The sequence below is a fragment of the Grammomys surdaster genome, unplaced genomic scaffold (assembly GCF_004785775.1).
Source record: "Grammomys surdaster isolate TR1022 unplaced genomic scaffold, NIH_TR_1.0 332984, whole genome shotgun sequence".
In the NCBI taxonomy this organism is placed as follows: domain Eukaryota; kingdom Metazoa; phylum Chordata; class Mammalia; order Rodentia; family Muridae; genus Grammomys; species Grammomys surdaster.
The window spans coordinates 1-24,527 of NW_021628170.1; the positions used below are offsets into that span (position 1 = coordinate 1).

General features: G+C 44.1%; 1 protein-coding gene across 1 annotated transcript; it reads left to right on the plus strand.

Moving 5' to 3' along the window:
• Nucleotides 1-18,629: 18,629 nt before the first annotated feature.
• Nucleotides 18,630-21,983, plus strand: LOC114616683 (ATP-sensitive inward rectifier potassium channel 1). Its single transcript, XM_028762116.1, has 2 exons — nt 18,630-18,665; nt 20,844-21,983. The coding sequence occupies exons 1-2, from the start codon at nt 18,630-18,632 to the stop codon at nt 21,981-21,983; spliced, it is 1,176 nt and encodes a 391-aa protein (XP_028617949.1).
• Nucleotides 21,984-24,527: the final 2,544 nt, after the last annotated feature.

A 24,527-nucleotide genomic window follows, 5' to 3' on the forward strand; every position in this document is an offset into this window, starting at 1 on the left:
ATATGCATATATATATATATGCATGCACAAGGAATTAATAGACATCTTAGAAATAGCAGCAAGAGTCCAGGGATGATGCAAGCGACAGACAACCTCAGAAGTACTGACAACCCCAAAACACTGTGCCTCACTCACTTGCACCTCAAAACGCCTGCAAGTGCTCTAACTGCATCCTGTCACAAGTAGCTCAAAAACACTGCCTTAGATCTCTGAGCCCAGCCTACCCATTGTATGGAAGAAGAGACTAAGGCCCACAGTATGGTAGTAATTTGCTCACAGGCCATAAGAAAAAGCATCTGAATTCTCCCAGATGCTGGGAGAAAGCCTGGGATCAATAACTTTGTCACGCAAAGGAGGCAGTGACCCAGGAATGGATGGCTGTCTACACTGTTCTCTGTTCTGCATGCAGGATGCTTGTAAGCCTTGCATAATACTTAGACTCATGGGGACCACCTTTGCTTTTGAGAGAAGATTCTTGTTCAGTTCTCTTAAGATAAAGTACTTTCCACTTAGACTTTTCCAAGTGTGTCGTCCTCTCCTCGGATTGTACCGACACCACGTTTTTGGCTCAGCTTCAGGAATTGTGTTTATCGATGTATATCAGTGTGTCGCCTGATCCTTAGGGAGATGATTTAAATATGCACCAAACACCATTTGAAAGCAATCGGTTAATTTTTTTTTTTTTCAGAATTAGGGCAAGCAAAGTTCTCTCAGGTGACTTCCCCTAAGGGAAGTCTCATGGTTCATTGCCCTTGATTAAATTCTTGGGAGCTTTCTGGCTCTCTCCAGATCAGTCATTTGTCCTTGAAGAGTGAACTTGGCAAATGTGAATGACTGCTACTAGTGTCTCATGGAAAATATGTGCATAGAATTTGGACTCATGGAGTCAAGTTCAATGATGAGATATTCAGAGAGATTAGAGGATCTGGTCTCATGCTTATCTGCACAGTCAACCTTTCATTCTGATGTTATTGGGGGGTTGAGCTACCGACAGTTATGCATAGAATACAGAGTTGGAATTGTGCTCAGAGATAAGGTACAGGCAATGGCGTAAGATCATGCTAGAAGACCCTCAGGAAGCCATGCCCTGCTGGCCTGGGTAAAGTGTGAAGACAGTTCTACTTCGTGAAACTTTCTATCTCATTGGAAACACAGATAGGGTGTCAGGCATGAGAGATGCTAATGTCAGGTAGCTAGCTATTCACAGACTTGGAAGACATTGTGGATGGACCCATCCCCCATCCCATGTTTCCCTGGTGACATTAGAAATAGAAGCATCACAATTATCCCTTAAAGATTTAAACTTCTATATGAAAATCTGGAGCTTGGAGGATTTGTTGATGTCTACCAACAGAACTGTCTGCTGGTTCGAAGAATGGAATCTGAGCTCTAACTTCTGCCTAGGGTTCAGGTGTGATATTCCAACCTTTCCTTAAAACATTACCCTTTCCTACCAATCACCTAGGACAACCTGCCCCACAGGAAGCTGCCCAACATACTCAAAGGAGTGCAAAGACTAATTTCTAATGTAAATCTGAGCAGTGGACACTTCCATCATGGCCCATTTTTTGGGGGGTACTTAACTTGATTAAACTCTGTTTTTTTCTACCACCACCTGAAATAAAGTCTGTGTCCTACACATTACTCTTGAGCATCTTTCAAGTTCATCTGATGAAATGTAAGGACGGAGAGCCAAATGGTGCAGAATGAGACCCTGTGGACATCTTCGGAGTTTTTGCCTGGTTACACTGGCTTTTTCTTGTCTTTCTTTGGTGGTAAGACCTGGACTCCCCTTTTTTGGGCAGAGGCCATTCTTTCTGCCTACAGCTTCCCTCTGTGCATGCACTTTTGTGCCTGGCTTCAGAGTCTTTTCTACTTTCCTAAGTTATGACACTCCTTGGCTCATCAGGTCTTACTCCAAATGTACCTTGTCTCCTGCTGTCTCCATGCTAATCTAACTCTTTTACCAAAAAGGAGTGGTTATGTTGTACCTCTTCAATGTTTTCTGGCTGTTTCTATTACCAGCTGACAAAGTCAGCACTTTTTCTGTAACTTAATACCAGATCTTCATGGTGTGGGCTTCTATGGTTTTGAAACATTTTTTTTTTTTTTTTTTTTACCTAATGTTACCTAATATATTTTACTGTGTTCTAAAGGGAACTTAACGGTTTTCCTGTGATATGCTGTGCCAAAATATAGGCCTGTTTCTGGGTTTCATCTAGATCACTCCTAATATTTAAAGAAAAGAAATGAGAGCCACACCTGGGAGAGGAGAGGAAAGGAGCTTATACCTTTTAATTTTTTTTCTATAGACACAAAGACAAAGCTTGGTTCTTCCTTGTCAGGATGACCAGAGGGCTCTGGTCTTGATTACTTGATTAAAGGCATCTCTGGATTTTGGAGAGTGTTTTACCTCAACTACCAGCAAGATTTTAGGCCTCAGTTCTTACCAAAATAACTCCCGAATCAGCTGTGCACACTACTGCAGATTTCCAGGCAACGTGACTTAGGATCCTGAGTCAGGATCGCAGTCAAAGGCCTTAGAGTTTGCTCTTTGTGCTTCCTTGGATGCAAACCCCTCTTCACTTCCTATCCATTCGGATAAGATGGATCCTTTATAATTAAAACAGAATTGATCCACAACCTTAAGGTGGAAAATATTTTTTTTTAAAAGAATGTGGGCCCACATGGCTGAACACTCTTGATGGTTTGAAAGCATAGACATACAGAATAGCACTGATCCTCAAACTGCTTTACAACTGGACTTTTCTGGTAAATGACTAGCAAATGTTCTAAGCTACCTTTTGTATGTGTTTTCATCATTTGTAGAAAGGATTCACATTTATGCCCTAGTTGTAAAACTAATCCAGAAATCATCACTGTCTTTTGATAAGATGGCGCCCATCAATTGACAATGCCTCCCCTTCTTGGAGTATTCTCCTATTAAACCAAGATAACAGAAACCTTTGATAATCTTGCCACCTCCAGAAGTAAAAACCCTTCACCCTACATCTAGTCACATTTAATGATACTGTAACTTATCCTACCTGCATCTATCCCCTTCAAGAGCTGGTTGGGGAATCTGAATGCTGTTGGACCCAACAGCATTCTCTCTTCCAGATCTTCAATAGTACAAGGCCTACCTATTTTCTCAAATGATTCTAAAATATGGAGGGTTTTTTTTTTTGACGTATCTCACAAAGGTATGAGCTTTCTTAAAAAGGTGCAAACGTTATTATAAGAACTTTAATCTATTTTGAAAAAAAATAGAGTCATTTGAATGGGAACATGATGTTCCTAATAGATTCCAGATACCTGAGAGCGCCCACAGCAGTTTCCATGTATTCCCTGAGGTGAGATTATAAGACTACAACAGCCACATAGGGAGATAAGACAGTACACTGTCTGCATACTTACCCCCTTTTTTTTTTATAAATAGGGGTAGTTGGTCTCTCTATGTAGCCTTGGTTGCCCTGGAACTCTCTATATAGACCAGGCTGTCCTTGAACTCACAAAGATCCACCTGCCTCTCAAGTGCTGAGACTAAAGGCATGTGTCACTATGCCTGGCTCATTGTCTGTGCACTTAAGGGGCTGAAAACAGTGTGCTACATCCAGTAAGTCAAGCCAAATGGACAACTATTGACCCAATGAAGAGCCTTCTGCTTTTTAATTCTCTCTCTTTTTTTTTATTTTAAGAACTTATTTTTAAATTTTTTGTGCCTGTGCGTGTTTGTCTGCACAAGTTGGTGCTACGTGCATGTGTGTGTCCTTGAAGGGTAGAAGAGGGTTTTGGATCTCTTGGAACTGTTGTTTAGGTGGTTGTGTGACTCCTGATGGAGATGAGGAACTGGCTTTAGGTCTGCTGTAAAAGCACTTGAGCATATCCCACTTCCATTTAAGAGTGGAGCTTTCTCTGAGGCAGATTCCTTACTCTGTTTCTGGTACCAGAAGGAAATTTAACAAAATTGTCTTTAGGACCAGAGATTCCCCCTGATATTTCACTAAAGCAAATTCTGTTTTCTAGAACTAGGATCTAGAGGTAGAACAGAGGAAACAGGATGATAATGATGGTGATGGACAGGATGATAGTGAACATGATGGTGGTGATGAGGAGGAGGAAGAGGAGAAGGAGAGAAAGAACAAGAGGCATACAGAATTTCTTACAGCCTCATGGGTGTGACTTGAGATCTCCCACTGCCTCCCTTACACATACACATAGGCAAATGCCATGCCCACTTTCTGGTCTTGTCAAGGTCATTTGCAGTTAGTGTATATCCCTTAGTCCTTCTCACAATTTATCATCACAGTGTTTATTGGGTTTTTTTTTTAAATCTGTCGAGTTCTTTCTTCCTCCTCAAATACCAGGCCTGTCAATGGATGCTATCTTTCAGTTCTCAACAGAGTTCCCTGCATATGACAGGCTTTCATTGAATATAGGAAAGGCATCGGAGGGCCTTGGAAAGGAAGACAGGAGAGGTGTGAAGGACCAGTCTTTCTCAGGTTTCTCTGCCACCCCAGACTCCACCGTAGATGTTAGAATTCACTTATTTTATTAGTCAAATTGTTGGTCAAATACTGAAGGGACTTGTATTTGGACACAAGGTTAGGGTCTAAGATTCTATCCTCTGCTCATAAGAGCTATTTAACCTCTCTGGGAGGCAGGTGGCAGTGGTATTGGTGGGAGGTGGGGTGGGTGGAACGACTTGGAGCTTAGCCACAGAGTAGTGCTTAGCATGACGCAAGGCCTAGGTCTGGTCCCCAGTGAGTGCCCCAATCAAAGGCAGTCATCCACCAAACCTCAGTTCCCTCCATTGTAAAACACAGTTGAGCATACCTACATCAGGTTATCACTGTGAGGCCTGAATGAATAATTACTACTGAGCTCAGTTTCTAGTACTGCATAGGAAGTCACTCACCAAGGGCCTGCTCTTTCTTCCTGCAGCAATGTCCTGCCAAGAAGGGGTCAAGTCTACAATGCCAATGCTACAGTGGGTCTTTGGTCATGCGTGAGAGGACCACCTGCAGAGAATATACTCCCAGCCTTTGGGTCTGTGTGAGAGAGCTAGGGAGAGAGACATTTTAGTGACACATTTAATTATTCACCCAATAATTACATCATGACCCAGCTCACAGCTCTTGAGTACTATGGCAGGCTATCCCCCAGTTTCCTGATTCTGTGAATGATGTTCATTCACTTGGCTTTTGTAGTCTCTGGTGTCTTGTCTACCCAGGAGATAGTAGCTGTAACCACAGCTAACAACGCAATGCTACAGAACAGTTGTAATTGTTGAGCTTAGCATGGAGAGTGCCTCAGATAAAGTAAGACGTGTAATTATCATTCTTCTGATCTGTCCCCAAATTTCTAAACTAGATCCAAGAGAGGTTCATGGAACATTCAGGATTTTCCAGCCAGTTTAATGCATCCAGTTTCTTCTCATCTCCAAAGAACTCTTAAATACCTCTTTCCCATATTTTTACTCATTGTCATTTCCTCACATCCTAGCCATAACTAGAAGAATATACCATACTGGCAGATTAACTGTCAATAAAATATGATCAAGTGTTTCTGGCTCATTTAGCTGCTGTTTCCCTATGTTTCGGTATGGGTTTTCCTTTGTATTCCTCTGCTAGTCAGGAGAGTTTTTTTCTTGGTTGTTCTGCTTGGTCCCACCTTTTAAGGCTTCCCCGAGAAGCAGGAAAGCCTCTAGGAATAGTGAAGAGATTGACAGCTGTGCTCAGCTGGAACTAAATTCCTGGCTTTCTGGTTCCTGAAGGGTATCAGGCCCAAGCTGTGATCAGCATTAGTACTAAAGGAGAACACACTGTCTACAAATGCTTCTTGAATGAGTAAGTCAATGAAAGTCAGTGGACTGGTTCACCACATGTGCAAAGGCTTGGGTACTGGCACTACTTTGTACCCAATACCACCCATGGGGTCTCAGTGACATCCCTAACAGAAGGACCGGGGGAAAGAAAAGCTGGTTTAGTTGCTCAGCTAACTAGCATCCAAGCAAATATCTAGGACACTATGAAAACCACGTTTGAACTCAGTAAATGCTGAGAAGGACACATGGCAGGAAGGAGCAGCAGTTCTCCAGGCACACTGGATGAACTTAAGCGCCTTCTTTCATCTTCTTAAGCTAAGCTTACAGGTTACAACATGCTGTGGCATGACATTTGTGGCACAGACATCTCACACATGTTGGAGTCATACGCAAGAAGTGTCCATGTCTCTGAGCATCTGCTTCCATTACTAAAGACCTAATCTCTCTCTCTCTCTCTCTCTCTCTCTCTCTTGCATTTATGAACGTATCAAGGGTTTAAAAGTTTAAAAAGTTTAAAAGAGAACAAAGCAAGTAGTATTCTATGTAAAAGCTTGGAAAGACCAAATAACATGGAGGTGGAATAAAGAGAGCAAGAATCTAAGAATCTAAGAGGATGAAGAGGCCAGCCTGTTACTGGGATGAGCTAGAGCAGTGGGACCTATCAGGACTTTAGTTCCATGTGGCTGAATTGTCTGAGTGCAGGAATCATGGAACATTGATGCAGGCTGGAGGGAGAGAGGGAGGGAAGCAGGGAGGGAAGGAGGATGGAGACAGGAAGGGAGGAGGGAGAGAGAGAGAAGAAAGAAGGAAGAGAGGAAAGGAGGGAGAGGATGCAAAACTGCTTGGTGAGTCCCTTCCTCTCCCTTACCTTAGCCATAATAGGTTAGATGTGAGAGAAGAGCCCTGGGAACTCCCAGGCAGGCTGCTAGGTCATGCCCTAGAGGATGGCAGAACTGGAGTGCAAGCCTGACTTGAATCTGGCCACCTGTTTTAAGGCCAGAGTCTGGATGGAGCCTGCACTTGCTCAGCAGGTGGACTGGATTAGTTTAGGGCTCAGATTGGCATAGGCTGTCTTTAAGTTTCTCCCCCAAACCATCACACATTCATGTACCTAGAGGACCTAGATTTGACCAGATGTCAGCAACCAGGTCATTATGATTTGTGTCAACCCAGGTGAGGATTCTTCTTTGTTTATTTTGTTTGGTTTTCTCAAGACAGAGGGTCTTTCTACATAGCCCTGGCTGTCCTGGAACTCATTCTGTAGACCAGGCTGCCTTTGAACGCACAGAGATCCACTTGCCTCTGACTCCTGAGCACTGGAATTAAAGGCATGTGCCACCATGCCTTGCCCAAAGATTCTCTTAAAAGGTTGGCTACTGAACACAGAGGTAATGTCCCCCAACCCCCAATGTATTACTACTCTTGATAATGACACTCACCAGGAAGCATGTAAGGACATTAGCCCTGCTTTTCTCCAAGGGGCTAGCTTCTAGAAGGTCTGAGATCCTGTCAACTGCTGACTAGCTCCTGAGTCTGGACTCCATGCTATCCCTCTGCCAGCTGAAACTCTCTGCAGCAGCAAGAGACCATCCACCAGCCACAATTTGTTTTCTCTCTTGGGGTCCTGTAGGGTGAAAATGGACAGCAGGGGAGGGGATGGAGTGGTAGAACTATGTAACAATGCAACTTCTGTTCTTATTTTATTAATTTTGTACAAATTATTTTATTATTTGGTGTATATGAGTGTTTTGCTTGTGTGCATGTGCTCCTAAGACCAGAAGCAGGTGATGTATCCCCTGGGTCTGAAATTATTGGTGGTTTTAAACTTCCATATAGATGCTGGAGATCAAACTCAGGTCCTCTGGAAGAACAGTCAGTCTCTTAACAGCTGAGTGTTCTCTCCAGTTGTAAGGACTGGTTCTAAGTGGTTGTGTGGACTCTTGGGTTGTCTTTGAGTTGGTACTGACTGGGAATAAAAAATTAATGATACTAACTCCAGAATGCAAGAGCTGTGGGCAAAGAATAAAACTCTAGAAATAGTGGCAGTCCTAAGTTGTGAAGAGCAGAAAGACAGAGAAAGAACCAGAGGTGATGATGTATGGGGCAGGGTGTGGCAAGCACTCTTGTGGACAGCCTACATCCAGTGCAGTGAGGAGGCCAAATCCGTGAGAACATGTTCCTATCCTCTGTGGTCTGGTCAGGGACCCATGAGGCTTGCCTGGTGTGCTAGTGGGAGCTGAATCCCCATCTAACAGCTCCGGGGTGTAGCAGAACAACACCTGGAGCTGAAATTCTAGATCATAGTTCATCCAGAGTAGCCTGATGGAGACCAGGAACTCTACTTCTTCTGCACCTGATACTTCCTCCTCCCTTGGCTGGGAGAACAAAGACCAGAGAGGAAATGAATGCCTCTACATCTGGGGAGCATCTATCTGCATAGAAAGGACTGTACCCAGTGCTATGCTCTCTGCTTTCTGTGCTCTAAGATCAAAAGTAACCATTTGGAGGTGGCAGTGGTGATGTCCGGGTCGCTTGAAGTCCCATCAAATGTCTGAAGAAAATGGAAGCTGGATGAGGATGGGGAGAAGTTCATTGTACCCCTACTATATTGCAGGCACATATTGTGTGTGTTTTCAGCTTTAGCAGGATATAACTCCCATTATACAATCTCACCATCAGAAGTGTACTTCAGCAATTGTTTTGAATAATACATTTACAAAGCTACATGACTATGACCCCAATCAACACAAAAACCATTTTTTCCTACCTCTAGAGAACTATTAGCAATCATTTCAATATCTGGGTGGCGACTTGTCTAATTTTTTTTTCTGTATAGTCTTGGCTATTACAAACATGTCTGGAAAGAGGATTGTAGAATTCCTGGCCACCTCAGTGTAGCGTAATTCTGTCAAGGTTCATTCATGCTGTAGTGTACATGTAGTAGACAGCTCTTAGTTTTTGGGGCTGAATATAGCCTATTCTATAGGTGTGCTACATCATATTTACTGATAAGTGAAACGACATGTTGGGTTGCTTCCTCTTTTAAGTTGTAATGAATGAATGAATATAGCTGCTATAAACATCTGGGTCAAGTGTTTGTGTAGGATATGGCTATATTACATTTAGTCCTTGCCATAATAAAACCAGTTTGGAAAACAGTTGCAGCCCATTGAGGCTTGAGGCCAAGGACATTCTCCCCATTCATTCTGATTGGGATAGAAGGACAAATAGAAGGAAAGGAAGAAGAATTTCCTTCACCTTTTCCAGGTCATTGTACCTGGAGAGGGAGGAAAGGCATGGTTGAATTTACGTCAGCTGCTGCCTGCTGGTCTCGGGAGCTGGGACTGCAGTGGGCTCTTTGCCAGCCTGGGTGTTTGTCCATGAGTCCTGGAGGGATGTTCCCTGTGCATGTCTTTCTCATTTCAATGACAGACACAGAGTAAGTGAAGGATGTATGGAATGTTTTGTAGTCACAGAAGGAATGGGGTGGGAAGACTCTGTGACAGTGAGAGGTCTCCCTATGTGGGTTCTGTCTGTATCAAGGAGGAGGCCATTCCAATTACCCAAAAGAAGATCCTCAAAGATGTGAACTGGGCATGTACAGAGAACAGCTCGGTGGCAAACAAATAGAGGGTCACAGAGACTACCAGCTCCACTTCCTTCTGGCCTCAGGGCTTTCCCAGAAAGCACCTTGATGTGGAAGGGTAAATGCCGTGCTTCCCCATTAATGTAACCCTGATGGCTTGGCAGAGCTCAAGCCCAAATGGGTAATCATTGACCTTTGAAGGCTCCCTGGGGCACAGCAATAGAAGCTACAGGAAGACTGGTCCTCAGCTATTCCATGGGCTACCTCAAGCTGTGTCCTTCTCTTTACCCTTCAGGAAGCTCCATGAAGTGCACCCTTGACAGGGGTCATAGGAGCCCAGATTGCAAGACAGTAGAGACAATAGTGTCTCTGGGTCTGTGCCTTCCTTTCCTTCTATTCCTTCAGGAGTGGCAGGACTCAGTAAGGTAAGCTTAGACTCCATTGCTTCCTATCCCCAGGGCTGTTGCAGCTCTGTCTGAACGTAAGGTATGTCTGAATGTCCTCATTCAGCTGAAGAAGCTGACCCATTCAGTGGTTATACAGCACCCAGTGTTCAAGCAAATAAATGACTACTACCTTTAGATTCAAATACTCAAACCTACTTGTCACATTCTGCTCTGGAGACTTGATGGGACTGGGACAGGAAAATAGAAAACATCAGCTAGAATATGGGACCAGAAGGCTTCCCACACCCCCTCCAAACACAGAAGGCCTCCAACTTCATATGTGCATCAAGTTGAGCAGAGACAGTCATTGTCCATGGATGTGGGACATGGATACGGGTTTTCCTGTTCCTCCTCTCCAGGCCTTTAGTGAATGGTTACCCTTCTCAGGAATGTCAAGGCTGGGAATGCTATATGTTTTCTTTAAAGCAGAGCATAGTTCTTGTTGCAGACAGTGTTTGGGGCTCTCGCCCACATGGAATTCATTTATTTCTGGGCCGAAAGGACCAAGTTGATGTAATAGAACCCAAACCACAGAGAACCAGAAGGGTCAGACTAATAACAGGGTTTGTGTGCACATAATAAATACACGTTTTTATAAACATTTAAATTCTTTCATGAAATTGCCATGCCATTTGAGGTGGGTGGCTTGACATGTGAAATTTAAGAATAGTGTCATTACAGATGTGTCCAGTTTCCAGAATAACAGCCTCCACCCAAACACACACTATTACAGGATACATGAGTGCTTGGTGATTATTTGATTTGCAAAAAATTGTTCTTCACTTTATAAAATAATCCACTCTAGGATTCCTCTAAACATCTAATATCCTCCTGAGTGTGTAATATGACTTCTCCGCAGTTTCTGTCCATATACTGTCTGCCGAGAATGTACGCTGGTTTCAGTGTAAGGTTATATACCCAGACATGTCCAGTGTAGGGGTTCTCTGCTTAATAGGAAGAAGAATCAAGGGACCTGAAGACCAGAAAAAGCCTCTGGATCATTGTGTTAATTTAATTTTAAATCCTAAATTTATTAGGAACCAAAATTTGCTGTTAGAACAGATACTCTCAGGAAGGCCTGGGCTGGATCCAAGTCTGAGAATTTGAGTTAATTTCATGAGAGGCAGAGTGGGTCCTTCTGGCTCTCCCTGTGTGGAAGAAAGAGTCTGGCCTGGCCCATCAATTTAGGATTGTACCCAGGATTTTGTAGAAAGCTGTCCCATGTCTCTAGATGGTGTTGGGCATTCCTAGGTGTCTTCTTCACTGTATCCTTGACCTCTAACCAAACCCAGAGGCAGGTAGGTTTGATGAGGACACAAGGTTCACTCATACCTGACTCTGAGAAGCATCACTCCTCTTTAGATAAAGGCAAGTAACTTGACTGATCTTTGGACACCAGATCACCAGGGAGTTGAACAAGGTTTGTCTTAGAAGAACTTCTCAGGCAGTCTCTGTGACACACTCACCTGCCCACCCAGGTTCTACAGTGACTAAGTGCTACCACTCCAGAGCCCACAATCTGACATTGCTATCATATCTTTTTGAGGATCAAGCTTTATGAGACCTCTGCACTTTACTGGAGCTACTTATTTCCTTGGAAAATGATGCTGACTGGGCTTCTCGCTCTTCCAAGCTGGGGTCACTGGGTGCTAGGGACGACACAGAGGACAGAGTTGGGGTTACTGCCCTCAGACCAGTGCAGAGTGAATCTATGTTGGAATGACTGCTCAACTTATGAAGAGGGTACAATCACACATCATAGGGGAAGGACATGGTCAAGCTGACATTTCAGGTTTGTCAGGAGTGATGGTGAAGTTGAGGCCAAGAAGTCAGGTGTCTGTGAGGGGATGGTGGAGGTAGAATATCAGTCATCCCTGCAGAGGAGAGAGCATGGGAGGGAGATTTGAAGAGGGCATTGCTTGGCTTCCATTGTAGGAGCACAACAGGGGTGGATTGCCAACTGCATGTGTCTGTCTTCTTGCCACCCAGTCTCACTCCCAGGCTGAGGCATGACTTAGCACTGACTCTACAGCTAAGACAATGCCCTCTGCTATATTAGTGAGAGCAGTGGGCTCAACTCCACGTCACCAGCAGGTTCTCCCATCCAATGAGGTGGAGTATGTTGGGGAGTCCCCCATCCTTCTACCCTAGCTGTCACCATCAGAATGAACTCCTGACTGATGGAGGTGCAGAAACCCTGTAGGTATCTATTGGTATCTCCAAACTGAGGACACCACTCCTCCAGCTGCAGGCCATTGCCTGCTCCAGCCATACAACCTGTAGCAGGAAGCAGAGATTTTGACGACGTAAAGTCTTCACCTGCATCCACAGTTACCTCTTAGCTCCACTGGCATTCTGACAATTTCTGAGCTGTCCAGGACACTGAGTAGCACAGATGTGGCACCAGTGACCCTCAGTTCCAATCCAGTGTGCCCTGTGCTCTCCCCCACTGAAGCCCCACCCCTGTATCCTTCTATTCTCTTTTTGGTGCTTCTTTATAGACTCTTCCTTGACCAGAAAACCTTTTCTTTCTCCTCTATTGAATATTCCCTCTTAATCTCTTACCAGCTCTGACCCTTTGAGTGATTTCTCACACAAAGCAAAGTGACGTGCTCCAAGAAACCATTCCAGCGAGCAGGTGTTGAAAGCATGTTTGTCTTCTATTGCTAGTCACAGCTCCTCTGAGTATGCTATGGGGCTTAAAAACAACGTTTCTTCTAATCTTTATGTTTGTTTTTCTGCTTTGTGACCTTGTACGAGTTGTTTAACATCCGTGGACCTCAATTCTCAGGTTCTCAGAACTATTATGGAATTTAAATACAAGGATACAGGTAAGGGACTTTTGCATCTGGTCTTGGCTTTGGAGCCTCACCATGTCCCTATTAGAGAAGCACTACTTATGTTGTGCTCCAGGGGGCGCTGTACACATAGCATGTAGCAGTATTTCCTGCAGGACAGAGAGGCACCCTAGGGCCCTTTAATACCACTCTTCCCACACTCTCACTTTTCAAGGGTAGGGGGCTTTATCTTCATCCATTTTGAAGCCCAAGTCTCCATTTTTAGCTTTCTTTCCTGTCAACTCAGACTCAGCCTACTCACAGGTAATAAAGCAAAGCTTTCTCTTGGTAAAGCACTGTGCTCATGGGCTTAGAAGTGAAGATTGTATAGAGCTCTGGTGGAGATTCTTTTTAATTCTAGAAGAGGCAGGTGGATCTCTGAGTTTGAGAGCAGCCTGGTCTACAGAAGTGAGTTCCAGGACTACCAGGGCTACGCAGAGAAACCCTGTCTTGAAAAAACAAACATAAAGAAAAAGAAAGAAGGGAAGAAAGAAAGAGAGAGAGAGAGAGAGAGAGAGAGAGAGAGAAAAGAAGAAGAAGAAGAAGAAGAAGAAGAAGAAGAAGAAGAAGAAGAAGAAGAAGAAGGAGGAGGAGGAGGGAGGGAAGAAAGGAGGGAGGAAGGGAGGGAGGGAGGAAAGGAGGAGGGAGAAGAAGAAAGAGGAGAAAGAGGAAGAAGAGGAGGAGAGAAGAAGGAGCAGGAGGAGGAGGTGAAAGAGAGGGGCAGGGTTACTTAGAAAAAGTCCTGGGAGCCTCACTGTGTGCTTCCAAGTTTCCATCCCTACCCACTGAGTTCTATTCTCTGGTGTTATCTTTATAGACTCTGGTTGAGTGCTACAAAAAAAAAACCTCTGGATAAAGTAGAAACTAAACTATGTGTCCTTCTTCACATAGTTGTGACATGTCACCATTTTCAACAGATCTTAAGAAACAGTTATGAGGTGCATGCACTAGGAAATCTTCTGGGAAGCCACACAGGAGAAGTTCCCAGCATCCAAACTGATGCCTTCTAATCCCACAGCAAGCATATGCTTCCACTAAAGACTGGTAATACCTCACCTCACAGACATCTTCCCTGCCTGCAGCTTTGTCTGCTCCCAGCCTGGCTTATCTAAAGGAATGATAGCACTCCCGGGCTTCCCTTGAGACCCAAAGTCAAAGTCTTTCTCTGCTTGTGATTCTCTCAGGATGAGCAGTGACCCCAACAAACCACTTATCTAGACAGCACCTTAAACTTGAACTTGCAGACTTTATGGCATCGAAACACGGCCTTTTGTGCACCATTTGGTAGCTTCCTTAATTATTCACATCTTTATAGCAAGACAAACCAATGCAGAGCGCCGCTTGCACATGTGACTTCGGCCAGCAAGCAGCCAGGAGTGTTAGTTTTCACCATTGGTCTCCACCCTGAAACCTTCGGGTGACTGAGTTACATGCCTGGCTTTTTCATATGGGCGTTAGGGATTTGAACTCTGGTCCTTTATCCTTACATAGCAAGTACCCTTACCCCTTAGACCTATGGTGAGCAGAGTGCTTATGTTGATGATATCTGTGACAGTGTCCATCAAAACCTGGTCGTTGGTACCAGGCAAGAGAACAAGTGTACACAGCAGTGGTGCTGGCCACACTCTAGTTAGTTGCTGTGGCAGAGAAGATCGTGATTGTGCCAGGCCTCAGATCAACCTTGCTAAGTATTGTTCCCTCCCTCTATCCTATTCTCTCTTCTCTGGGAAGAGACTTCTGCCTTTATTATTGACCAATCTCTCCTGAAATAATCTTTGCCTCTCCTAAGCTTTCCCTTCCTATCAGGAAGTGGGCTCTGAAGCCAGTACCGGTCTCACATGCATGCGTGCGCGCGCGCACGCGCACACACACACACACACACACACACACATTTGGTTGGAACCTTTCTTTTCCTGACCATTTTACCAGCCTTTTATCCTTTGGTGTAGTTACTGTTTGGCCATGTGGTAGTCCATGGTGGTGAGAGGCAGTGACATTTGGCTAAACTGATGTGCTGTTTCAGTCTGGGAACCATGAATATCCATTGCCACTGCTTGCTGTATGCTCTAGGGACTTTGTGTATTCTACTATACAATATTTGGAAGGATAACATTAGAGCCATCTCACAGATGAGGAAACTGAGGCTTTGAAAAGCAGAGCAACACTCTTGGCTTACCTGGCCACTAAATGGCACAGCTAGAGTTCAAGTCCATGCCCTTGAACATAAGCTAGAACATTTCTACTTTGTCAAGTTGTATCTGATCATTGCCTGCTCTGGAAACAGTCTTGCTCCAGATCTCCTATCTTCTTATGTTTTGCTTCCCTTGCAAAACGTATCAGCTCATTCAGATGATGGTCTGCAAAGAGCTGACTCTGAGACCTCTGCAGGACACTGTGTGCCTGTGAAGACACTGATACCACCAGACCAGATGGCTCCCTCTAGCTCATTCCCAAACTCCCTTCTGGAAGGACAGAGGAACCCAGGAAGGACTATGTTGCATTTACATGCTGGATATGCTACCATGGTTTCCCGGGGGAGAGGTCATGAAGCACACTTAGCCCTCAACAGTGACATTTTCCCATATGGTACCCAGTTTAGCCTGTCAAAGGCATGGCGATCAGATGCCTTAGATACCTAAGATGTAAGACTGGGAAGGACTAAGTCCAATTGACCTCTTTAAGTGAACTAGACCAGCAGTTCATAACCTGTGGGTTTTGACTGCTTTGGAGGGTATGATATATACCTTGTATATCAGATATTTACATTATGATTCATAATGGTAGCAAAACTATAGTTATGAAGTAGCAACGAAATAATTTTATGGTTGGGGGTCACCACAACATGAGGAACTGTATTAAAGGGTTTCAACATTAGAAAGGTTGAGAACCATTGAACTAGATGCTCAATTATGACAAGGACGTCAGAAGTTAAGTTCTAACATGCCCAGCCAAAGGCCTTCAATTCTGTGGGCCTTCGACAGTCTATAGGCAGCACAGAAAGTCAGAGAATTGGAGGTTCCACAGGCTCTGTCGGTCTGCAGCTCCGACTGGGAGGCTGTTTTCAGACATCCTCAGCTGATTTTCATAGAAAAGAAGAAGTCCTCTACAGAAGTGTGTGCACACGGGCGAGCATGTGTTTGTGGTGTGTGTGTGTGTGTGTTCTCTTTAGCAAAGTTAGGCTCAAGAGGTCAAACTTGAGACATAGTAGTTTAGTGCATGACAATTACTGAGTGACTCTTTGGGTGTAGCTGCAAAGTAGTTCCTTCTGTGCTCCTATCATGGCACCTGGTACTTGGTAGGTGGTCAATAGGCAGAGCATGTGCTCAAGTCTTTTGATTAAGACACAAGAGAGGATGCACTAGAGTCCAAGAGATACATTAGTGCAGAAGATCCAGAGACGTTCGTTGACATCAGTTGATTCTTGGACTGAGACAAGGCAGAACAATTTCATAGAAACTTGAAATTCCTCTGCATCAGAGTTACCAGGGGACTAGAGAAAAATCATTTGACATCTGCTTCTGGGCCACCCAGCTCACATTTCCTACTCTTAATATGAAAACTTGACTGCCAGAAATATCCTAGAGTTAAACTGAGATTGTGTAGGAGCTGTGAAAAAATTTTAGTTAAAAGGCACAATAGCCTCTGTAATTCAAACTCATGGGTAATACAAACATTGAGCTTCCTCTCTTCTGCCAGTGAACAGTCAGGGCTAGGAAGAAGGCGTAGTGATAAATGCAGTAGGAAACCCAGCTCCAAGTGTTCTTGGGTGGATGCCTCAAACCAACCTTTGCACGTAGGTTCTTATTAGCAGGGAACACAAGCTTGAGAAGAGACAGTTTGCTGGAATGGATGACGACTGCAAATGAAGAGAGTGTGTTTTTACAGCGTCAAGGAGACTCTGAAGGAAGATGCATCTGTTTTCAAAGACCTTTATACAGTAGTGTTCCGAGCTGATTTAGAAATATGGTTTGTCTCTGGAGCTCTGATAGGAGAGGCATCCTTCTCAGAACCAGCTTATCCTGAGGGTCTGTAGCAAAGGCAGAAATGGCTCCCTGGCACTGAGTTTGGCTCCTGCCTGACTTCCCAACCCTAGGCTGTACCAAGCTCCTTTAGGACTCTAGTTCTCGTTCTCCTGGATCTTTCTGCTCCCATGAGCTTCTTTTTCTTCTGTTACTCTTACCTGGGCCACACACACAATTGAATTCAGAGTAGTCACTGTAGTACACAGGAATGCCCCTCCTAAAATAGCTTTCCTGCAGGAGGAGCTGATGGCAGTATGGGCAACCTCCAGCTCTCAACGTTTGCACACACATCTATTTATGTATCACAACTTGTTTGTGGAGTTCTTGCTACCTGCGACTCTAACACATCTTTAGGGGCTGGCTTCTGTGTCACTGTTCTGTTCTCAATAGGCAATCTCTGAAGGGCACCTGCTGCTTCATATCACAGTGATGGTCTTCTGTGTCTGTTTGCTTATGGATACATCTGTTCATCTCCAGCCCACCTGGGAGCTGCAGGCTGTCAAGGATGGTGTCCTTATGGTCAGGCATTGCTTCTGTGATGTCTAGCACAGTGGCTGATACACACAGTAATGTCAACACATCACCATGGACAAATTATAGATGAATATGTTAATGTATACAGAAAGGTATATGCAACTGGTTGAAACATATCCTCAGAAGTTGGATCCATAGCTAATGAGAAATCATGTAGAAAAGTTGTTTTGGGGTGTTTGGGGTCTCATAGAGGGTCCCAACATACTCAGTTCACCTCCCCATTTGACTATGAGCCCCCTGAATAAGAAAGAGTTGTGTTTATATTTCAAATCCTAAGGAATAAGCAGACAGCCAATGAGCAAGATGTGTAGGGAAAAGTCTTGTTTTCTGCAAATGTCCTATTTACAGAATAAGAAGGCTAGGGCATAAAGAGCAAGCAGCAATAATATAATCCACTTGTTTTGCCAGCTACTTTGGTAAATATTAGCTAATGTGAAGCCCTTTGCTTACTATTGAGATTTACTGGTTTCAATAGAAAGGAACCTAAACGCTGGGGCACATTGCATAACCTACGATACCAATGATAATCTCTAATTGCCCAGTCACTCATAAATGCACATCGGCTGTCTGTGGTTACATTAAATGGCACAGTCCAAGCAAAGTGGGATCTGCATAATAGCAGATCTACCGTGTGACTGATGGGTTTGCTTAGTAGATGGATTTACCTGTTTCCTTGGGCTATCTTAGTTCTCCTCACTCTTTCAACAAACAAATCAACATCATAGGTTAATCCCGTATGTGTAAAGCTCACCCCCAGTAAAGTCCAGTTTTCCCAGATTAAACTTCACAATAATATCTCACAGTTCTTACATAACAGCAGCTGTTGTATAGGGAGATTAATGTGGTATCTTGTTTCTTCCTGGTGTGATCTTATTCTTGTCTTGCAAACATGTTCCCGTCTATGACTCTCTATCCGCCTGTATCTTTGTGATCACCTGGAAAGGTTAGTATTCAGTATGGTTCAGAAAGTCGACTGGGAGATTGATGATAACTAATTGTTTCTAAGCCAAAAGTTATTTGGCATGACTTAGAACTGGAAGAGAGCTATAGAGCGTGGCAAAGGAGAGGGGGGCCATGCTGGCATCCAATCCACTTCTGTTGCCCAGGACCTCAGCTGGTGGTTTGTCATGTCTTAGCATGACGGTATTCAAGCCATGTGAGGTGTGAAATATATATATATATTCCTAACTCCAGGCTTAGTCTGAGAACAGTCACTTGTGTTGGTTTAAACCACACAACTCCACTGTTGAGTTAACCATTGAAAGCTAATGCAAGTGAACACCATGGTGAAGTTTAAGATTTATTAAGGTGGGCTTAAAAGAAGTCAGCCTTTGTACAGACAACGCTGAACAGCACTGTTTGCTTGCTTTGCCCAGCATGGATGCTTCAGATCGGAGTGTGTTCAGAGTGTTGGTAAGTGCAGACCATCCAGAGAAAGCACTATGGGGCACTGCCAGCTCCTGTTTTACCACTTGCGGAGCCAGGAAGTGAATGTTCTATTTTGCTAACACAGTCAAGGAAAACTCAAACGTACTGGGGACATATCTTCACATTACAGAAATACCCTTCACCTTCAAAGTGAAGCAAACTGGAGAAGGGTGGAGGGCATGAAAAACTCGGAAGTTGATGTTTTAGAAGTCATCTTGAATTGTAATGTGGGGTGAAGAGTGGGTGGGTTCCATGGATCATGCTGGCCTTAGAACTGGTAACCTGTAAGAGTCAACTTGCGAGGAAGCATGAGCTTCCACACTCCTGGACAGGTGTATCTATCACCATTGAGTATGGGTATGCACCTTGGTGCATACGCAGTGAATGGGAGTAGCTGGGGAAGAAGCCTTTGGCCTCTGTGCCCCACTTGGGGCTATCCCCTAGTCTGACTCTTGGAGACCTAAGATCAGAGAGGGATAGACAGAGCTCTCTCAGTGTGTGCAGGGCTTGTTTGGCTCTCCTGGTAACTCTTTCTTGTTCTTATTTTTAGAGCCTGGCCTTTACATTTGAAAACACCACTACGGCTGTGGTTTCCTCTCACAGCTCCCACTTTGTGTGGCCGCTGTGTATGTTTACCTGGGTGAAGGACAGGAACGAGACACTGAGGGACATCACTTTTGTTTAAAATGTGTCACTAAGCTAGTTTCGCTTCCTAGTTCTTATGAGCAAACACATTTCTGAAGGGGAATTTTTGAGATCTATTTTTAAAAATATCTTTGCATTTAATGAAAAAATACCACAAAGACAGTGCTAACCACAATGGACACACCTTGATTTTGTGTTTGTAGGGGGTGAGGCAGGGAAGAGGTATTCTAGGCTTAAGACCCTTGAGTTTCACTGTTGTTAGCTGTTTAGGGGAAAGCCCCATCACCGTTTTGCTGGAAATCTCCTCTCTCTCTCTCTCTCTCTCTCTCTCTCTCTCTCTCTCTCACACACACACACACACACACACACACTCACACACCTGTCCTTGATAAGAAGCTGGTGATCAGACACTGTTCTCAAGACAGCTGTATTCTGTTACTATTTGTTATCCACACACACTGATGGAGAGAGTGGTAAGCACTCAGTCTGAACTAGGTGGTGGGATCTAGGAACGAGATTAAACATGGAGGTCCTAACTCCATACAATATCAGTGAAGTTCGGCGTTCATCAGCTTGGAGCCCAGTTGATAGTATGGAATATCAGTGACCACCCTCATTCTCTGTCTGCCAGGAATCTTGGCAGAACATGGTGAATGAGTAGAAGCAGGTATGTAGATCCTCAGATAGAGCCTCTGAGATCACCTGGTGGGCTGTGAGCACCACTGAAAACAATCAAAGGGATGTAACCAGTTCTGTCTTCAAGTGTTCTAGGGAAGCACGGTTTTAGGATAGGGTACCTGACAAATGAGCCAAAGCATGGCTAGAGCTAGTCCAGTGAGCAGTGAGCAGTGAGCAGTGAGCAGTGAGCAGTGAGCAGTGAGCTGAGGGCAGCGATCTGGTGTGCCACTTCCAGCCATGAGTTGCGTCTATGTCTTTGGGGAAGTTACTGAAACTTGTTGAGTCTTAGTGCCTTTATGTACTAAAAGAAGATCTGAACCGAATCAGAATGTCTCTTGATGTACTGGTAGCAGCAAATAAGACAATTTAGGGGAATATATTGACACAGGGAAACATTGACAAGTTTTCTTTTTCAGTTATTTTTACATACTACAAAAATATGAACAGTCTTCTAGGTTTATGATATTTCAAAAATGATTCTATAGCAGCAGGTTAGATTTTTAACACAGACATGATTTGCATAATAATATCTGATAAATAGAAGCACAGGTTATAATGAATTACTCCATTTTTAAGGTCCTGTGGGACAGACTGAAATCATGAAATATTTGAATACATTATCTGTTAGTAACTTTCCACTTGGTGTCTTTCCCACTCTCTATGTGACATAGAAGCTATGTATGGTTTACTCTGGCATCCAGAACAAATGAGTTGGTTTGTGCAAATGATTAACAAGCCTGATGATTTAGAATTTTTCAGAGGTTTTTGGATCTGTATGTGAGTCACCTAATTTACTACAGTGACAACTATAATCTTACCAGCCCTCTAATGTGTTTTCAGATCAGGGCACTGACAGAAAGGATGTTCAAACATCTTCGAAGATGGTTTGTCACCCACATATTTGGGCGTTCTCGGCAACGAGCAAGGCTGGTCTCCAAAGATGGAAGGTGTAACATTGAGTTTGGCAATGTAGATGCACATTCGAGGTTTATATTCTTTGTGGACATCTGGACAACTGTTCTTGACCTGAAATGGAGGTACAAAATGACCGTGTTCATCACAGCCTTCTTGGGGAGTTGGTTCCTCTTCGGTCTCCTGTGGTATGTCGTAGCATACGTTCATAAAGATCTCCCAGAGTTCTACCCGCCTGACAACCGTACTCCTTGTGTGGAGAACATTAATGGCATGACTTCAGCTTTTCTGTTTTCTCTAGAGACTCAAGTGACCATAGGTTATGGATTCAGGTTTGTGACGGAACAGTGTGCCACTGCCATTTTCCTGCTCATTTTCCAGTCTATTCTTGGAGTGATCATCAATTCTTTCATGTGTGGTGCCATTTTAGCCAAGATCTCTAGACCCAAAAAACGTGCAAAGACCATTACATTCAGCAAGAATGCGGTGATCAGCAAACGTGGCGGGAAGCTCTGCCTCCTCATCCGAGTGGCCAATCTTAGGAAGAGCCTTCTGATTGGCAGTCACATATATGGCAAGCTTCTGAAGACAACCATCACTCCTGAAGGAGAGACCATTATTTTGGATCAGACTAATATCAACTTCGTAGTTGATGCTGGCAATGAAAACTTGTTCTTCATCTCCCCACTGACTATCTACCACATTATTGACCACAACAGCCCTTTCTTCCACATGGCAGCAGAAACGCTTTCCCAGCAGGACTTTGAGTTGGTTGTCTTTTTAGATGGCACTGTGGAATCAACCAGTGCAACCTGCCAGGTCCGCACATCCTACGTCCCAGAGGAGGTGCTTTGGGGCTACCGTTTTGTTCCTATAGTATCCAAGACCAAGGAAGGGAAATACCGAGTGGATTTCCATAACTTTGGTAAGACGGTGGAAGTGGAGACCCCTCACTGTGCCATGTGCCTCTATAATGAGAAAGACGCCAGGGCCAGGATGAAGAGAGGCTATGACAATCCTAGCTTTGTCTTGTCAGAAGTTGATGAAACAGATGACACCCAAATGTAGCAGTGGCTTTTCCACCTACAAAAGTCCTTTCAAGGACCTAAGGGCTATAGCTGTGTTCAGAAGCATCCAGCAGTTGGGGGGTCTGAAAGCAGGATGAGAGCCTGCAAGGTCTACCAGCACAGTCACCCCTGTACCCCATGGCTATGATTCTATAAGACTCGTAGCTCTGTAAGTCTGCAGTAGTAAGTATACGATGGATACATGCAAATGAAACTGGCATGTGGAAGCCAAAAGGAGCTCATTTGGATCTTCACTATGACTGTGTAAGCTCATACAGTGTTGATGGAAGCAAAGCCATCCAAGGACATGTAATAGAGAAAAGTTGGGAGCTCTAGAAAGCTTCAGGAGCTAGCCATATTTCCTGTTCGATTCTATGGGTGAGAAAGATGCCACTTTTATCTTAAAGTAGACTTTTATCAATGGAAAATCTGTCCCCTGAGTTGGGAAGTGAACCACCCAATCACCGACAATAAAAGACTGTCGTACAAAGAATCATTAAAGGCTCTAACCTTCTCAACCTCTGCTGTTTGAAGCCTTTGTCTGAGTATGGCTCCATGTTTCAGAAGGGGTAAGGTGGTACCCAGTGACTGCACTTCCCTGAACCCACGGTACAGAAGAACAGCAAGGCCCAACCGACTTCATAACTAACCCAGATGCTGCAGCTCATATAGAGTTTGGCCTGAATGATTTCCTGTGGTGCATTAAATGGAGGCCAAGTCCATTGTTCTAGACACTAAATAAACATTCTCTTGCAAAGGAGAATGTTTGAATTGAAAGTGTTGGTGACGAATCTAAAGAGATGACTCTGTCTGTAAAGTTCTTGCTTCACAAGCATGAAGACCTGGGTCTAGACCTCCAACAACCACATACAAAGCCTGACTTAGTAGCATGCCCCCCCAAATCCTAGTACTGGGGAGGTGGGGATAGGAGGATGACTCAGGTTTCCTGGCCAGGTGAATGGGTGAGGTCCCAGTTCAGTGAGAGACTATTAAAAAAAAAATATGGTGAAGAGGCTGGAGAGAAGACTCTGGTTAAAAGCACTGTGGCTGCTCTTCCAGAGAAACCTAGGTTTGATTCCTGGCATGGTACTTTATAACTATGTATAACTCCAGTTTCAGGGCATCTGATGTTCATTTCTGGCCTCCATGAGCACCAGGTGCACAGACATACGTGCAAGGAAAACACCATGCACATACAATGAAAAAAACCAGGTAGAGAATGACTGAGGAAGAAATCTTATGTCAACTTCTGATCTACAGGCACACATCCACACACACACATACACACACACACACACAAACACACACACACACACTCACACAAACACACACACACACACACACACACACATGGCATGGTGATGATATTTTCAATGTTCAGTGGATGGGCTGTGGGGCTACAGGTCTGGTAAAAGAGGTTTTATTCCTTCCTCTTTCAAGATGGTACTGAGGACTGGGAAAGCAGTTAGCCTGGAAGAGGATGTGATGCTAATACTGAATGCTTCTTGTGTTTCTCTGACTAGTGGGTGAACTGAAAAATCTAGGTATGAAGGAGAAAGGAATGAGATAAAGCATCACAGTCAGGATGTTGCTGCTTTCTTGTCTCTGAGGGCCATCCCTACCATCTTCCAAAGGGAACAAGTTAGCAGGAGAATTTACTTTGGAGGAAGCTTCTAATGTAAATGTCTTGTCATTTCCATACCTGTATCATTCCAAATTCCCCTTTGGAAAAAAACAAAAAGTAGAAGTCAAGCTGCTCAAAAATCAAAATATTTTTTTTAATATGAGATTAATAAATTTCTGAAACTGTATGAGCAAAAAGTGTCACTTACATGTTAACGGTGACAGGGTGATTGAGGAAAATATTCTTGCCAAGGTAGACTTTCTCCTGAAGGGGCCAGGACAGGTGAGAAGGAGGCAGACTGCATGTGTTTGTTGTCTGGACTTCCTAGGAGGAAGTGAGCGAGGCTGCAGACAAGCCTCTTCTGGTGCAGCTACAGAACAACTCTCCAGCATGAGTCTTGGCACAGAGAAAGACAGCTGCAAACCCTTGTCAGTAAGGATATCTTTGCTTTTCTATTTTAGGGGTTGAGTTTGTACAGATCTTCACACATACACTTGTCTTGGCCCAGACCAATGGCACATCATGTCAGAGGCCACAATAGTCAACACATCTGGTCCACACTAGATGTTACTCTGTGCCTGTAAATGACATGATTTGCTGACCAAGTTAAAAGACATCAGATATCACAAGCCTGAGGGAGCTGGAATTCTCTGCTGATCCATAGACAGGAGGCCTTAGCACTCTGCAGCTCTGTAAAATCGGCAGGAATGGTATTCATTAAGGTCATTCACTCAGGTCATACACTCAGGGCCTACTACTACTCTGCTCTCTTCTGCTCTCTGGCAGTGTGCTTGGGGACTGCCAGAATGCTTGGGAACAAGCCATCCCTTTGAGTGTTAAGGGAGTTGAGCAATGTGAATCTTGCTGATTGGTATGTTTCTGGATTGCTTCTACATATTCCTTTATCAGAACCCAGGACCT